The 18,714-nt window shown below is 39.0% G+C and overlaps 1 protein-coding gene across 1 annotated transcript in view; it reads right to left on the bottom strand.

The window, feature by feature from the left end:
- Positions 1 to 1,413: 1,413 nt before the first annotated feature.
- LONRF1 (LON peptidase N-terminal domain and ring finger 1) overlaps positions 1,414 to 18,714 on the bottom strand; it is a 34,092-nt gene continuing 16,791 nt past the window's right edge. Inside the window, exons 4-12 of the mRNA XM_056114165.1 lie at positions 18,289 to 18,438; positions 17,550 to 17,790; positions 17,344 to 17,440; positions 15,311 to 15,425; positions 11,808 to 11,929; positions 8,261 to 8,419; positions 7,992 to 8,154; positions 5,145 to 5,297; positions 1,414 to 2,785 (exon numbers count right to left, since the gene is read on the bottom strand). Of these exons, the coding sequence (XP_055970140.1) occupies positions 2,627 to 2,785; positions 5,145 to 5,297; positions 7,992 to 8,154; positions 8,261 to 8,419; positions 11,808 to 11,929; positions 15,311 to 15,425; positions 17,344 to 17,440; positions 17,550 to 17,790; positions 18,289 to 18,438 (1,359 nt within the window). The 3' untranslated portion in view covers positions 1,414 to 2,626. The remainder of the gene's footprint in view (positions 2,786 to 5,144; positions 5,298 to 7,991; positions 8,155 to 8,260; positions 8,420 to 11,807; positions 11,930 to 15,310; positions 15,426 to 17,343; positions 17,441 to 17,549; positions 17,791 to 18,288; positions 18,439 to 18,714) is intronic.

The following is an 18,714-nucleotide window of genomic DNA, read 5'->3' as shown; positions in this document are numbered from 1 at the left end:
AGGCACAGAGCTCACTACTTAGGCTTAAAATGCTGAACTCATGACAGAACGTATTTATTTATTTTCATCCTTTTGTTGGGGGGGGCGTGTCACACCCAGCAATGCTCAAGAGTTACTCCGGTTCTGCACTCAGGAATTACTCCTGACGGTGCGTGAGGACCACATGGGATGCTGGGGATCGAGCCTGGGTCAGCCGCGTGCAAGGCAAGCACTCTACCCACTGGACTATCGCTCCGGCCCCTCATGACAGAATTTAATTATTTCAATAGACAAGACAAAAAATCTGCCATACATTTTGATTTTTTTGGTTTTAGGGCAGTGTTCAGAGCTCACCCTGGATCACCCAAAGTAGTGGTTTAGGGCTCAAGCGTGTGTGTGAAGGGAGGGACTTTAACCCCAGTACTTTCTCCAGCATCCTTTAAAATAAGCCTAATGGAAAGCACAGTAGGGGAGAAAAGGTTCAAATATTTTAAAAAATATTTTAATAATTTATCAGTGTCAAATAATAAACTCCCGAATTTCCATCAGTGTGTGTATGTACACACGGAGCACATCACGGCCAGTGGTGTGTGAGCACATTTCAGAGCTGACCTTAGCACCAGGTCAGCTCCTGTCATCTGTATGTCATTTTGAGGACTATGTAGGTAAACAACTCAGCACTACTGAGCAAAAATGTATTTAAGAAAATTTTATCTGACACTCTGGGCACTGACGGAGCAGGGTCTGCTCTTCAGATGTTTACTGCAAGACCCCTGGATAGATTCTCAATTAGTACTATCTGTAGGTGAAGAGGGTGCTCTCAGGGGAGTTATCATGAACATTTTTATTTCTTTGAAAAATTTGAGCTGGGAAATTAGAGGTTGAAATGGTTAGGTCTATTTCCCCAGGAGGGATCTCAAATAGGTGGTAGTATGTCAGAATCTTACCTTTTTAATAAAAGATGATAAATTCCGGGGAGAGGGGGTAAAAAGGGGCTCCCAAGAAGTGCTCAGTGGGTCTGGGGAAACTCTTGCTGATTCCTGGCCAACCAGCCAGCAATTTGATGCAAGGGTCCGAGGACATGGTGCCAGGGATTACCTGGGCCCCCCAGGTGACTGAGAGGCCACACAGTGGGAGAAGAGTCCACTGCGTACGAGCAGGCAGCCACACCCTGGCGGTGTCTCTCTGGCCAGGGAGGGATCACTGATTTTTAAGAAGCTGAAAAGTCATGTTTTAAAGAATGGTTCTAAGGCCTAAATCCTCCGTCAAACTCTGGTCAAAACAACACCCAAAACAGTATTAGGAAAGCTACAGCTGCCATCTTGGGTCATCAACTAGTAAGTGGAATTCAGCTGTTCTTGACTAGATGCACTAGGATTCCAGCACTGATCTCTTTCTGACAGTGGCCTGAAACTCAAGGGAAAAAAATTATTATGAATTTAGCTTTTATTCAAAATTAAATAAGCAAAAGCAAAAATTTTAAGAAACTTTTACAAATTACTTACATAAAAGAAAGTTAATAAGGACAGTCACAAGTTTGCAACAAATAATTACAAAAGTATCTAGGGCAGCATGAATATAAACCATGTCACAGCATGGTGATCTAATTGTGATATGAATAAGGCATAACTAACATTTGCACCAAGACCAGAATTTAAAAATAAAACATACTTTAAAAGCTTCGTTCTATATTAAGCTTCTTCTCTTCCCCCAGATCCTTAATGGGCGTATACTATGTAATTGTTTTAAACAATACATCGTGTTAAACTATACATTAGAGATGGGCAGTTAATGTGAAAAGCCCCCCTAAATGTACAAACTAACTGGTACTGAATTGAGTTTTCCATTTACCTTTATGTACAATTGAATGTAAACCATATTTTCACAGTTTTAAGTGTTTTATGAATAGATGCACAGTACCATGTCAGGTTTGCAATTGTTCCTGAAAACTGGCTCTAGGTTCTGCATCCAACGCCTGTTGGCCACTGGGATGCAAGTATTTACATAAATAAGAAACTGTGTCATAGTCAATGGTCAAGACAGTTCAGCAAGAGCAGTATTCCCAACGAAGAGTGATACTCAATACCATAGTTTACATACTTGTGCAAATATAAGCTTAGGATAGATAAATCTGAGGCAAATTGAATTTGCAAAAACTTGAACACTACCGTTGTAAACTTGGGCAATAAATAACCCTCGGGCAAGTTCTGCTCTCTATGGCTTTTTTTTTCTTTTAAAATGTTAAAGCCAGAGAAAATGCACACATACTACTCTCTCTCGTTCTCTCTCTCACTCTCTCTCTCTCTCTCACACACACACGCACACACACACACACACACACACATTCAGACATACATACAGAGTTGTCATTTCATTTTAGAATATGGTACATAGTGCAACTTCATCACAATGTAGAGGTTTAACACACATTCAGTGCGTGTTTTTCTGTGCAAGTTCTTAGTGGTCTAAATCCTAGTTGAAGGTATTCATTTGCAGAACCACATGATTCAGGAGGTTGAAGGAAGAAAAAAAAAAACCAGTTCTGTTACATTTCTCAAACCAGCACTGGATGTGCAAAGGCAGCAGACAATCTGGCCATTAACACAGCCAGATTAGGGAAACTTCAGAGGAAGATCCAAGCTGTTGGTTACTTAGATTGGTCTCTAGAAAAATAGGTCAGTATATGCTGTATCTTTGTCAACCGTTCTTTCAAAGACTTCATTGACAAAACTGACAGCTGATACCGGGGATCTACAGGAAGAACTGCCAGGAGCCACCAACACCATGCAGGTCCATTAGGGGTTGCCTTAAAAAACAACAACAACAAAAGAAACAAGATAAAACAAATATTTAGGTAACAACTGTAACCAGGCAAGAACAAGTTCATCTTTGGTGAGTACTTTCATGTGTGAGGTCCTATCTCAAATTCTTTCAACAACCATACAAAGGTTTCGCTTTATTCTGCCTTTGGAAAATAGGAAAACTGAAGCTCAGGAACATAACATGCCCATTCATTGTCCAAGATCCCCCAGCTCACAGGTGGCAGAGTCAAGGTTCAAACCCAGACCTGGCCCCTCTGGAGTCAACAGTCTTTGCTCTGCCTCACACTGCCACAACACGAATTTCTCAACCTCTTCCTATTGACTCTTGGGGCTCCACTGCCTATCTGGGGGACTGTCCTGTGAAGTGTCATGTGAAGCAGCATCTGTGACCTCTCTGAACTAGACTGCCAGCAGCCAGCAGCATCATACCCATATGTGACAGTCAAAACTGCTTTTCGGCATGGCCAACACCCCAAGAGGGTAAAATTATCCCTAGTTGAGAAAGTGTTTTCTTAAAATATCCACTTAAAATATTACAAAGTAAATTTTTCTTTGAAGAGTTGTGGAATCCCAGGAAAGGTATAAGAAAATGGTCTACGCATCCAGATTATCTCCAACCAAGTAGTTCCTCTGATGTTACCAGAACTGGAGAGTGAAGGTTGTATATAAAAAAAAAAATTTATTTTTACTACACGTTTAATTGCTTTTTATTAAAACATGAAACATGAAGTCACAGAATGCTAAAAGGAGCTATCACGTCAATACTGAAACTTCAATAAGCTTCTTTTAAAATCAGACTAGATTTCTTATCTATTCTGTATCCCTAACTCAGCATTGCCAGCACCTCCTCTGTGTATCATAGCATCAGAAATTACATTTCCCAGGATTCTGGGGGGTGGGGGAGGACCCACAGGATTCTGAGTCAGACCTGGCCAATACAGAGACACCATACAAAGCTGAGTTGGAAGACAGATGCCCTGGTTCTCCAGGGAGTACTGTGAAGTATGGACAGATGTAAATTTCATAAAGGTTTTCCAGAGACTTCTTGAAAACCTTTTGCTCTACTGCTGACTGAGATACCGGTGGGACTTCCCAAGATTTCTAAGATTAACAGCAGTTTCTTTGTTGTGTCAGAGGCTGTGACAGCAGAGCCCCAACCTTACTGGTGGTGTCTCTCTTGATGTCTTCAGCTTGCCCATGGGTTGTGCCAACTCTAAGTTGGTATCACATCCTTCATTCCCATACACTGAGTAGCTTTTTTTCCTGACCAATATAAAGTTACTGAGAGAAAGCAGGGGGAGAAGACTGGGTGATAAAGGAAAGGGTGGTAAAGGCAATGGGGAAGGAAGGTCAAGGTTTTTCTCTAAATTGATTTGTTTAAGATTTACTTACTCAATTTTGTATTATACCAAAATCTATATCAAGTTTAAAACAGTTCAGGTAGCCACAGTAAATACAACATGTGGGACGTGATACAATGCTAGATACAAAGTGAGGACTTAATTTGGAGATGGTCTGGTGAAAGATTCCTGGAATTCAGAGACTTAGGTCAATCTTTGGAGAGCAGAGTGAGAGGCAGCACAGTGTCCTTACAGTCACATTTATTACTGCTCAATGTCCTTATTCTTATTTACAGCTCTCCCTTTAGGAAATCTATGATGTAACTGACCACAAGCAACATTTTATTCAACGTAAAATAATGCTGGCTGCTCGAAGCTGGAGGTGGAGGAGTCTAAAATCAGGTTTTCTGAGAACGGGCTGTGTCTTTTGTGCTTCACGTAGCAGGTTACTGCCCGCATCTGCTTTCACAGAAAGTACCTCTGATTACATTGACCTTAAATGCAAATGCTAAGTACCTGAGCAAAACCATAATAATAATTTCATGAGGCGCAAAACGGTCGAGTAAAATGGTCAGGGATAAAAGAAAAAAATATGTTTTTGGAACATACAGAATATACTGCATTTCTCCGTGACCAAATAATCACAGCAACAGCTGATCACAGGCATGGCTGTCGCACAGACACAATTTGTTGAACAGAAACACATTCTGATTTTAATTGCATGTCTCCCTGTAGAAAAATCTCAGTTAAAGACTCTCTCTTTATCTGGCATTCACTCCTATTGGATCTCTGCTGCCCACTACTTCCACCCCCTGCTTCTATAATATGTAGTGGATACCACTGCTCTAGATAATAGAATTCTAAAGATGAAAGCTTAAAAACAAACAAACAAACAAACAATAAAAAAAAAAAACTGGGCAAAAAAGGATGCCAAAAAAGAAAACAGTCTACTAATCTGAATTCGTACAAAATGGAGAATTAAACAGTATCAAAGACATCATACCTGGAGATTTTCTTCCCTCCCGGGCATTGATCCAAAATGCTGAAGAATTTGGCTTCGAAATCTGTCCCGTAAATTCTGAAACCAGCTGCAGGCTTGAGAGTATACCATATCATGAAGCTCTCTGAGGTTCTTTACTTCATCTTCAGTCTCAACCTAGAAATACAATATTCAGTAAGACTTCTACCTCTCCTGGTGGTCTAACATACCACCGACTCTATCAAAATGGGAAGAAAAAAAATCACCATAAAATAGGCACTAAACTCTCTCAGTTATTAAAGAGGGAGCATGATTTTTATGCCACATATTATCATCTCCTTCTTCTTCACATAGTGCAAATGAGCTAAATTCAAGGTTACAAGGCCTGACCTCTACCTAGGCTTGCCGAGTTATCAATGTGACATTGCAGATCACTAGTATCAGTATTCCAATTGGGAGGGCTATGATTGAGAGTCCTCAAACTCGACATGAATGGAAAACCCCATTAAGTCTATGAGACCAATGATATTTGACAACAGGGAGCAAAAAAGCAGAATAATACAGTTGTAATGTAAGACTGAAGTGGTTTAAAATGAAAAGGACATAGAAAATTGTAACAGGAAGGAGAATAAACATAATTGCATCTTTAACAGGGAACTTGTTGATCAAAAAACAAAAAACAAAATGCAACAACAACAAAAACAGTAAAAAAAAAAAAAGACTATTAAAAAAGTTAGGAAATAAGTTATGCAGTGAGGATCTGCTGTGAAAGGCCAAAGCCAACTGCTGTCTCCAACCAGCCTTCAGACTACTAATTCACTGAACTGCAAAGGTCAAAGTAAATGCATCAACCTTCCAAACCAAGAGCAGGAGCTGTTTCAGAAACAGGTGGGAAGACTGAAAGCTAACTCATCCATCAACACTGATTTCTTTAACATGCCTTACGTCCCTCTTGCTCCCTAGCTGGGAGAACTCTATTCCATACGTATTAAACTTACTCAAGGTTATACCGAACACCCTTCAAGGCTAACTATAAAAACAATGTAGGGACTCTGAAAACACTCTAAAAAATATTTTTAAAGCTAAAAAAAGTTTCAAAATGCATTTGGGTTATTTTTTGCACAATATGAATACACTTACTGCCACTGAACTATACATTTAAGATTTACATGCTGCATATCGTTTACCACAATCATGACAATTTTTTAAAAGGACAGACAGACATATGATAGAAAAATTCAGGTCTGAGAATGACTCTACAAGACTCAGGCCCCAGCTAACACACACTGGACTTAATCTGAGCAGCACATAGTTCTGTCTTGTTAAAGTTAACAAATACTGCTGTGCCTCCATACAAAATTCAAGAAACCGTATCATAAACATTAGTACACAACGAGTGATAATCTCGTTTAAGTTGAAAAATGAAGCTGGCAAAGCACCAGGAAGAAATTCTCAAAGCAAGCTTCTTTAAAGAAACTTCATTGTATAACAAATTTAAAATGTTCACTATAAGTCATAAAAAATACTATGCTAAAAGAAGTCTTATACTTAAAAAAAAGAGGAAGTTTCTATAAATGGAGTAGTTATACAGATAAAGTCATTCAAGTCAGAAAAATTATCAGACATTTGTAAGACCACCAAGACAAAGAAGACAGTTTTCCAAACAAAATTCATAATGCTTTCAATATGCTGTTCTATTGCCTTGCTTATATGTATATAGTAATATTTAGCTATATTCGAAAAATTGTCACAAATCTGATATATGAATTTGGAACATAAAACTGAAATAGGCTTAGTTTATATCAACTGAAAATGTCAACCCCTCTGACACATCTGGCACAATACAGAAAGAAAGGTATTTCCACAGAATCTTTCCACAGTGAAACAAGACAGGCATTAGTCAGGGTAATCAAGCATGATTAGCATGGACTCAAAAAGCAGGATGATAAAGGATAGAACATGGAATCAGAAAGTTGATGCAATTATTTTTATCATGCTTCCTATAGGACAGACACTTGGACAAAGTTAATGAACACATCTGCATCTCAATTCCCACACCTGTGATTTCCTGAAGCTGTGAAAACTCAAAAGTTATGATTTTCAGAAATACCTAATGCCAAGAAGGTGACTGAAATGAAAGTTCAAATTAGATCAATAAAGAAGTGATAGTATAAAATCTGTTTAACTGTGTACTTCCAGAAGAAATAAGCTTTAATTTGATATTTACGGCACTTTTCTCCTGGGACAATAAAATGACTGCAGGCAATAAATTAGGTACAGGACACTTTAAAAGGACCATTTTAACACTGTCTACAGTTTTTATAATCCTCAGCCAGGTTATCACCAGCAAGTATACTCAATAGTGCTTTACACAGGTGGCATCTTAGACTTTGAACATAGCACTCAACTATCGATTTTATCCTCTTTGGCAGGCCTTTCTATAGAGTATAATTTTAAAGGATTTTATGTGCTTTCCTTGAATCAAATTTAACCAACTAGTCATATCATTTTTAAAAGGGCTGGTATTAGGAGCAGGCTTTGTAACTCTAACGGGATGGAAAGTCAATTGATTCAAGTGCTACTGCTTCGTTCCTACAAGATGCACACGTATCCATCCATCCTGGCCAGGGGCCAGTTCATTTCAATCTGTAGAATTAAGAGCAAGGTCTGTTCTCCTAAGCGCTCTTGGAACTCATAGTTATAAAGAACTAGACTTTTAAAAAGTAACTTGGAATTTATTACTGAATCTATCAATGAGGCTCTCTAATAGGAAGAAATCGATTTATGTATCTGAAAAATAATATCCAGTGTGCCTGTACAATGCCTGGGACAAATGACTCCAATGTGTGCTGAAAGAGAATGTCTTAATACCTTAATATCTTCCAGATATTCAATGTCCGCAGTGCAATATCCATCTTTCATTCCTCTTCGTAAAACCCGAAATCGCTTTCCTCCAACTGTGTCAACCACAGACCTTCCATCAGGTAAGAAATGTACATTTCTAATTTGTAACATACAACCGTAATCTGCAAAACTAAAGGAAAGACTCTGATTAGTATCACAGTTGCAGCAAGAATGCAAGCTAACCCACAATCAAAGTGAATTCCAATATTAAAATATTTATGCACACAAAATCCTACCTATTTTGTGTATCACTGACACACATCCCGAACTGCTTAGTTCCAGTTTGTATACTTCTTCGAATCATCAGTCTATATCTTGGCTCAAATACATGAAGAGGACAAGGCACAGTGGGGTAGGCCATAGTGCAAACAAATATTGGAACATTCTTGGTCAAGCTGAAGAAGAAAAAGGTTTTACTATTATATAATGAAAGGTACAGCAAAACTGAGGTATGTTTGCAACATTAAATTAACATGAAACAAAAAGGAATTAGCTCTAAGGTGATTTTTATTCGTGGGAAAAAAAACAATTAACACCCTCTTCATTAATGCCCTTCATTAGTATTAATGTATTATTAATACTAAAACTGTATCAGTGATCTTATTTTTGCGTAAATGTGAATTTTAGAAACCAGATTATCACAGAGAGCCAAATATACCAATCAAAAGGCAAGGATTACTGCGAGTGTTTCCTATTAAAAATCTATTTAAAGTACTTATGAGTTAATATATTTAATTAATAATTATTCTTAGGTAATATTAAAATCGTCTCCCACAACATACAAAAGGCAAATTACCAAAATTCTTGGCACTACACATTTTCAAATACACTACAGAAAAAAAAAACACCTTTACATCACTTTCTCAGATAAATGATACATTCCTATTAAAATGATCCCACAATTTTTTTATTTCCAGAGAGGCAGGAAATAAAGACAAAAGGAATGCCCATTTTGGACAAGGGGAAGGAGAAAAGCTGGCAATGTGAGGCTGGGGGTAGTGGTGGTGGGGAGTGGGGAGCTGGAAATAGCATAGCCAAACGAAGAATTGGACTGTGTGCATCCAAAAGCTTCTCAAATGTTCATATTTGAAGCAGCAGGCTCACTTTTAGAAATCACAGCTAGAGTTTTAAGAATGTGAACTGTAGTGGCCAAAACTTAGAAGCAAAAAGAGGGTATTGATGAAATGAATCATTACATGAGATATTATTATGTTTCCATTAAAAGACGATGAATGCATAGTGACTTAGGAAAAATTCATAGTTACAAGAAAAAAGAGATTATAGAACAAAAGAATGATCCCATCTTTGTTTAAAATATATGTATGCATTTTAAAACTTAGAAGGATACACATCCATGGAGCCATAGCACAGCGGGCAGGGCATTTGCCTTGTACACGGCCGACCCAGGTTCGATTCCTCCGTCCCTCTCGGAGAGCCTGGCTAGCTCCCTGTGGCGTGTCCAATATACTAAAAACAGTAACAAGTCTCACAATGGAGACATTACTGGTGCCTGCTCGAGCAAATCGATGAACAACAGGAGAACAGTGCTACGATGCTACACATCCAAATTCAACAGTGATCTCCTTTGTGTTATCAACTTCTTTCCACCCTATTCCATTTGTATTTTCTAGTTTTTCTTCAAGAAAACCACAAACTACTTATATAAAATATTGAATAAGGAAAGTGTTTAGAGGTTTAAATATCACTCCTTTTAAAAGTGTGACTACATTATGGGCTAGAGTCCGTAATTGAGCACTTATAAAGTAAACAAAAAACCAACAGTGCTATTTGTTTTATCAGTTTTGGTTTTGGGGTGGCCCTACCTGGCTCTGCTCAGGGATTACTTCCTCTGTGCTCAAGAATAAATCAGTAAGAACCAATTTGTGATTATCTTATGATTTTGGCCTATGTAAATAAAATGTAAAACTAAAATCATTTGATACACTATAATAAAATGCTTATTCTCATTTATGCATATAAGTTTTCAACTCAGGAATCTAAAGTGGAGCGATAGCACAGCGGGTAGGGCGTTCGCCTTACAAGCGGCCAACATGGCCGACCCGAGTTCGATTCCTCCGCCCCTCTCGGAGAGCCCGGCAAGCTACCGAGAGTATTCGATATGCCAGACACAGTAACAAGAAAGTCTCCAATGGAGATGTTACTGGGCCCGCTCGAGCAAATTATATTACATTTTATTTTGTACGTGGATTTCATTATGGTAATAATCATGTACAGGGAATTTTTTTAAAAGGTGGTAAGTAACAATAAATAAAGTAACAATAAATTATGTTCACAAAAAAAAAAGAATCACTCCTGGCTGTGCTTGGGGGGTCCACATGGGATGCCATGCTGAGTGCACTGCAAATGCCCGACCTGCTGGACTATACTCTGGCCCCCCAACATTGTATTAATTAGCAAAATAGCCACAGGAAAAGCCGACCGTTCTGCCAAAAATGAACCTGCAGCAGTCCGCTGGAACTCAGCACAACTCGGTTCCCCTCACACTGCTATTCTATCTGCATGCATCTGCCTCTCGTGTGTGTGTTTGTGTGCGTCTGTGTGTGCTGGGGGAGGGAAACAGGGACACGGGACAAGAACCTTCTCATGCCATTAAAATTTGAAAAGTGTATCTGTGGCTTACATTCGGTGTTTCTCAGTACTAATCAGATTCATAATACTCACATCAGAATATTTTCTATCCAAAAAGTGACACAACAGTCAAGCCTTTGGATCAAAGAGCAATTTCTGTAATAAGAGTATCGGATAATTTTTTTCTCTAGAAGGCCACTGGCCAAATGAAAACATGAACACGTATGGGGAAAAAAAAATGTCTGCAAGCACGGTTCATGGTTCATTTTTTTCTTAGGAAATGATCAACAGAAAATATTCCATTTAAATTTTGAAAAATAATAGAAACTATAAAAATTACAATTTTGTTGTGTAATGTATTCAGGTAAAAGTGAAAGAACAGAAATTAAGAAGTCAAAAATCTACCAAAAAAAAAAAAAGACTTGAGCGGTGAAAAGGGAGACAAGAGGGAAAAGAAAGGAATAGGAAAACCACACAAAAACAAAGACATCCAGAAACAACAAAACCGAGTCCAAGCTCCTCTGTAGCCCCAGCCCCACTACGTGCTCTTCCTAGAGGACTGCGTAGCTGAAGTCGACAGTCCCTCCAGCTTTCCCAAGTTCCTGACACTAAATCAATGCGACGATCAGTCCACTCTCATTAGTTGAGAATCCGGCCCTTCAAGTCATCCAGTTTGGTCTCAGGCTTCAGGTCTCAACCCCCGCAGCCCCGTTTCCCGCTCAGGTCCTCAACTCTGCTCCCGTCCGAATACCTGAGGCTGCGGCTCCAGCACGCAGGTACCAGTTTCATTCTCCAGCTCCACGTTGTCCTGCCTGACGTCACTGCAGGAATCCCTCTACCACCCTGAATTCTGCTTCACTACAAAGAGCTGATTGATAACTCCCAATACAACACCTGAAATGACTAAACTGATTTTTTCCTAGGTGATGGTGTGGGGTATCAAACCGGTGTCTCACACTCGCTAGGCATGTGTTCTACCACTGGGTCACATCCCCCGCCCAAGTGAACTTTCAAAACTTCCTGTGTTGAAGACGAAAGAAAGCTGACCAACATTTACTGAAATTAAGGCTCTGGCTAGACTAAGAGGAACCACAAGTAGGATCCAGCCTGCTGTGAGGTTTTTTTCCCCCTTTCTATTTTAAGGGATGGTAGTTCATAATTTGATTATGTTCATTTTTATGAGAAGAAACTTACTGTGAGAGTTCAGCAGTTTCTTCATCATATATTTTTTTTCTCTCAGACAGCTCATCAGGCAGATACTTCACTATTAATTCTTCCAACAGCTGTGTGACACAGTACCTCCTATCTGCTAGATACTAAAAGACAATATTATTTTACATTCCAGTAGTTTTTCTTCCTACAGCATAAAACAGGTAAAACAGTTTAACTGATATATGAAAGCCTTTATTACATATTTATACAATCCATTCTGAATCAACTGAATTAATGAAGGGGAGCATTACAATGGATGATGCTAGACAGGTCAACCTATCTGAGGCTTTGCTCAAGAGCAAAAAAACCCATGGCTGGAACTTGAATTGGCACCAGAGAGAAGCCCCGGGTCCTGCTAGTATCACAAACCCTTTATAGTCAGAGTCAGTCTTGCCCTGTTCTCGTCCATGCTACAAAGGTCAGTTTCTATCTGACAGCTCACAGGTGCCCGAAACCGGCCTTTTAGCTAAGAAACAGACTTAAGGTAAGCAACAAATAAACCAATGTATTTGCCTTATTTAAGAAAGGTTTAAATTCAATATGACAGACACAGTAACAACAAAGTCTCCAATGGAGACGTTACTGGGCCCGCTCGAGCAAATCGATGATCAACGGGAGGGCCTTTGGTACATCAACTGGGGTTGGAGCGATAATACGGTGGGTGGGACACTTGCCCTGCATGCAGGTCAGCGCCCCACCCACTGTACCATCAGTTTCTGCTCCTGCCCTGGCTTAGATCCCCAGAAACCCCAGTATCCCATATGGTCCCCGGAGCCCTACCTGGGGTGATCCCTGAGGGCAATGCCTGGATTAAATCCTAAACACCACTGGGTGTGACCCCAAAACAAAACAAAACAAAATAATAAGAAGAAAAAGGGAAAAAGTTTGTCTATTCTTCTGGTTTCCGATTTCAGTGACAGAGGCTCCAAGTAATAGTCCCTCCCTCTGGCCTTGGAGCCCTCTGAGCCTTTGCAGTGGCTGCCGCTTACCCTATAGGAACGATCCACTACCTGATTCGACATAAAAAGATACACATGTCCCTCTCTCAATACCCTTGTGCCACTGTGCCATTTTCTATTCCAACTGCATCCCTCATTCCCTCTCTCTCAATGCCTCCTTCAATGTCTACTGCCAATTTCATCTTTCTCATAAGGCCTCCCTTAATTATACCTCCGTCTCCCAAGAACCCCATACTTGACTGCCTTTACCATATGCGAGGCATTTACCACAGCCTGTCCTGTGACATAGACAGGCATGGAGTATCTCTCTGCTACTAAACAGAACGGAGCACATGGCCAGGGGCTAGGTCAGAGTGTCCACAGAACTTTGGACAAAAAGAAAAAAAAGTTCCACTATGTATTTACTTAATAAAAAGTAATGAGGAAAAACTCTTGGGAGACAATCACAAATAAAATTAAAAGGAGCCATCCTTTAAATTGAAATCTAGTAACAAGGGTTTTATCATTATGCAATAAAAATAAATAAGAGTAACAAATGTCAGGGGCTGAGAAATTGATTCTAGCAGCGCTCTTCACTTTCGACATGTCTCAGAACATGGAAAATGCAGACTGCTGAGTCCTACCCCAGAATTCTGATTTAGTGGATCTGGAGTAGGGTATGAGAATTCATTTATCTAACAAGCTCCCAGCAATCCAGAGGTTGCTGGTTGGGGAACACACTGAGAATCATTGGGCTTGAGACTAGATAAGAGGCAGACAATACATATACATATTAATGTACAGTTTATTCTAAAACTAATCAAATTACATTAGATATTTTAAAAATAATTTTATTACCATTTTCTATATAGTAAGATGTTTTAAAAGTTAATATTCATATGTTAAATTTGGAAAAATATAACCTTTCACTATCAACAGAAATCTAACTTATACTCTGTTTCTGGGGGAAATAAGAAGTATAGCAATTGGTTTTCATAGTTTTGTAAATACATGGCCTTTGATCCAGTAGTTCACCTCCCAGGAATTTATCCTAGTAGTCACGGATGCAAAGTATGGTATATTTAAAAAAAAGAGAGAGAGAGAACAAAACAACTTACATACCCAACAATAGGAAAATGTTTAAATTATTGGACTATTATGCTGCTATGAAAAAAATCATAGCTTTATGAGATATTAAAATGAAAAATGAACAAAATAAAATGACAAGTGTGAAACTTTGTTATCAATTTTTTAATATAAACTTAGAATTTACCAAGTATATCTTACAGGGTATCTTCAGAGTCAGAACCCAGGAGAGTTCTTTTTAAATAATATATTTTAAAATAATGTATCTCCCCCTCTTCAACCTTCAGGCATTTTCAAGATGAGCATCTTCAAATTTAGAGCAATGTATCTAATTATTAATCTGAACGTTATAAAAATTCCTGTATCTAAAAACCCTGGATTCACAGGAAAGAGAACTTCAAATAAAAACACTAAGTAATGAGTTGAAAATGTAACAAACACTTTAAGATGAGAGTATCATTTACCTCCTAGGTCTGAATATTTGTAGAGAGATTTGAGTGTAATTTATTAACTGTACATAAGACCCATGTTAAATGTTCACCATTCGTATATACTATTACGTTATCTGTAGAGTTGCGTTTTCTACATAGAAGATAACCCTGTATAGATCATTAGTAAAACATTTTGTAATTTTTCATTCATATCTGGGAAAAACCTTTATCTTTAAGATGTCCAGTGAGCCACCAGAGACAGAATCACTTTCCCAGACTGAAATGCTCCACGCGGTTGGGACCGGGACGGAGGCTCTGGCGTCCTCCTGTGGCTCTCCGTCAGCAGGAGTCATGCAGAGGGCTGGGGGTGGCATGCACCTAAGATGCATTATCACCCTCTCAGGTAATGAGTGCTGGGAAGGGCCACGGGACGAAGTGTCCCTCCCAATCTCCCCTTTCCATTCCTCCACTCTCTATTGCTTTGCTGACTGATGAAAGCTACTAGTCATGGTAACCTACTGGAACTTAAACTAACACTAATAAAAATGAAGATTACAGTATTTCAGTCACGCTGGCCACATTTCAGGTGCTTAACAGCAACACGTGATGAGAGGTCGCCATGTCAAGAGACAGCGTAGACGCAGAGTATTTCCGATGCAGAAAGTCTAGCTGGAATGTCGCTCTAGATGTAAAAGGGATGGGAATAGGCCTGAAATCTGGCCTGTTACTGAGGGTGGGAGAAAAGGCAGTTAAGGTTTCCCAAAAATATTAAAACTGAAACTCTTTCTCTCCACAACATATCTCTTGGTTAAAATTGTTAAATACAGGGCACTTAATCTCCAGTTCTCACTTGGGAAGCATTTTTCTCCAACACTGACATATGGCTAATGAATTATTACACTTAGGTCACTCAGCACATAAAAGGCAATCCACACTGAATAGGATGATCACTTATTTCTACAAATAAAGAGAAATCAAGCCATGCTGTCACACATAAGAGCAATAAACAGAACAGGACACAAAGGTTTACCTCTTTCAGGCTTTCTTTGCAGAGGGGACAATATGGTGTATGGTCTAAGCAACGTTCAAGACAGTTCTTACAGAATGAATGTCCACAAGGGGTTGTTACTGGCTCAAAGAACAACCTGAAACCAATCAAAGTACATGTTAGCCTCCACACTGAAAAAACTCCACTGGAAAAAGCTAAACAAATCACTGAGCTCTAAGAATCATCTCTATTACAGGAGAGAGGAGATGGATGCATGAGAAGACGGAAAGGACTGTGACGGACACGATCCTACGCTCCTGAACATCTGAAAGTCCTTCAGCAACAGAAGGACCCTCGCGCCTAGAACTGCACTGATACTATCATCACTTACCACTTAAGAACTCCGAATAGCCCAAAATAAGATGTGCACAAAATTTAAGCTACGCACCAATTTCAAATACTTGATGCAAAAAGAAGCGTAAAATTTATCACTAATAGCTACCAGCATATCAATTCCTATTTTATCCTCTTTTTAAAATTAGCTTTCTTGCTAAGTGCATAAGAGCCTTACTCTACTATATTCATTTAAAAATCATGACGAGGGACTGGAGAGATGTACAGCATATTAAGGCACTTTCCTTCCACAGCACAGCGGGAGAGCACTTGCCTTGCGCACAGCCAACCCGACCGCCCTGGGTTAATTCCTCCGCCCTCTCGGAGAGCCCAGCAAGCTACCGAGAGTATCTAGTCTGCACGGCAAAGCCTGGCAAGCTACCTGTGATGTATTCGATATGCCAAACACAGTAACAACAAGTCTCACAATGGAGACGTTACTGGGCCCACGCCAGCAAATCAATGAACAACAGGAGGGACAGTACAGTGCAGTTTCCTTCCACAGGGCTGACCTGGGTTTGACCTCTGTTTCCTCATATGGTCCCCAGAGCTCACGAGGAGTGATTCCTGATGCAGAGTCAGATGTAATCCCTGAGCACAACTGGGTATGTCCCCTCATCACACCCCCCCCCCCCCGGGCAAAAAAAGCATGAAAAAATAGTAAGACTTAATAGAGAGATAGAACAGCGAGTAGGGGACTTGCCTTGCCTGTGGCTGACCCAGGTTTGATCCCCAGCACCAGGTATGGTCCCTCAAACTAACAGGAGTGACCTCCGAGCACAGAGCCAAGAAAAAGCCCTGGGCACTGCCAGGTGTGGCCAAAATACCAAAAAAAAAAAATCCAGTAAAACTTATAGCTGGATTCTAAAAAAACATTAGTGTTAATCTAATATGTAATATGCAAACAGTATAGAAAAAATTAATTTTTGACTGGCATTCTCTTTCCTGAAACATGATTCTTCTGAATTTCCTAGAGTTACCATGGGAAGTACAGGTACTTTAAAAATGATCTGTTCTAACTGGATCCTTCCAGAGATGAAACAGCCTAGGCTCCGTGGAAAGGAACTCACTAGGGAAAATGGCAAGTACTGGCCAGCCAAGTGTGGCCAGCTCTTACTTACACTTTCCTTTGACTCACTACAACTTATGGAAATGAAAAATGTTCCTTCAAACCTTCTAGAATTTTAAGCAGATAATTCCTTAATGAAATCCTTAGCTAATGAGTAAATAGAATCTCATAGTTACGATACATAAAAAAGAGAAGTCGCACACATACAATACACAATTAGAATCCTTTATGGGAATACCAATATTAGTTGGACCAATTGAGGCAGTCACGATACATAAAAAACAAACCATGAAGAAATGCACATTTAAATCTAAAATAATGTGTATGTTTCAATAACATTACACAGAAACTTTACGGTCTTTTACAACTCCCCAGACACTTTTTATATTTAAATCACTGATTCTTAAAACAACTGATATAAACTATGAAAATACTGACCCTACTTTCTAAAAAAGAAACTTTTTGTAACTTTGTCCAATTTATAAAAAGTAACCCAAGGAGTAAAATTTCTTTAACTTTTTACTCCTGTATTGTTAGTGTACATAGCTTATTAATGCTTTTACCTAATCTACAGCTTAGAGTTTATTCCTTTTATGAAAGTATGTACACTTACCTCATGCAGAGAGAACACTCAAAATCTGAGACATCTATTAATTCTTCAGGAATATCACCATCAGATAGTGAAAATGTACAGGGTTCCTTGGGAGTTTCTATTAAAACAAAAAAAAAACAAGGTTTTCTCCTCTAGAAATAAAAAAAAAAATGAAGACCATTCTAAATATGTAAATATAATTTAAATGGTAAGAGCAAAATTGTTACCTCCTTGCTTTTTAAGCTTATTTCTTCCATCTTCATTCATAATCATATCCTGTTCAACAAGAGACAGCTTTCTCTTGAGCAGGGCACCTTTTTCTTGAACAGAGAGCAAAGGTTCTGAGGACACTCTTTTTAGACAATCCTCTTTGGCAGGCATTTCTGTTGAATTTATAGCCTGTGCTGACAGAGCACGGTTTAAGCTTCCTTTGACAGGCTCTGATGTGACCTCTAGTATTTCTTCATTCTACAAAAGTACAATAAACAAAAATGTACTTAACAAGTCTTCATTGCGTGACAAGAATAAACCAAAATGAGTTTTCAATGTCTCACAATATTTATTGTTCATTTAACATCACCAAATTCTAATATTAAAACTCTGGCAAGTTAAATTTTGGACAGCATTTATATAACCCAGCCTATAAAGCTGGTTTATGTTATAATGAGGTTTAAGCAATTAGCCCAATATAGTTGCTCCTACTCAAAGAAAACTAAAATAAATAAACTGTTCTACATTTTCTAAGAGACTGAAAATTTTCTGACACTCAGGCATCTTAAAATTTTAATGAACAAATATTTTCCATAAACTGTTTTAGCATAAAAACAAAAAGCAACAGACAAAATCCTACGAAGAGAAGACCTGACAGGTTAAAAGCACCTCAGCGATTCTAAGTCCTTGAAACAAGGAAAGTGAAGAACCTTCACCTCCAAGGAAACAGATACGCTAAACTATACCCACCTTTACCTGCTCTGGGTTAAGTTCACTCGGAGAGTTCGACTCTTCCATTACTGAAGGAAAGCCACAAGGTTTGTTTTTAATACACGATAATGAACTCCAGGAAGAGTCCTTCAGGCCTTCTTTGACGTTTTCAGGTGATAGTAAATCACATAAAATCTGTAAGAAATAAGAAGAAATTATGAGACACTATCTTGGAGCTGGAGACATAGTACAGCAGCAAATAGGGCACTCACCTTGCATGTGACCAAGCTGGGCTGAATCCCAAGAATGATCCCTGAGCACAGAGCCAGGAGTAAGCCCTGAGGACTGTCAGGTGTGGTTCCAAAACAACAGCAACCCCAAAAAGAATAATTATCTACATTTAACATTTAAAAGTTTTTAGAAAATGGGCAGCAGACACTGTTTATAAGGAGTAGGAAAGGAACTAAGTGA

This window comes from Sorex fumeus, unplaced genomic scaffold (assembly GCF_029834395.1).
Source record: "Sorex fumeus unplaced genomic scaffold, SorFum_2.1 ptg000024l, whole genome shotgun sequence".
In the NCBI taxonomy this organism is placed as follows: Eukaryota; Metazoa; Chordata; class Mammalia; order Eulipotyphla; family Soricidae; genus Sorex; species Sorex fumeus.
Note: the sequence above shows the minus strand (reverse complement) of the source record. Positions and strands in the feature narration are given on the sequence as shown.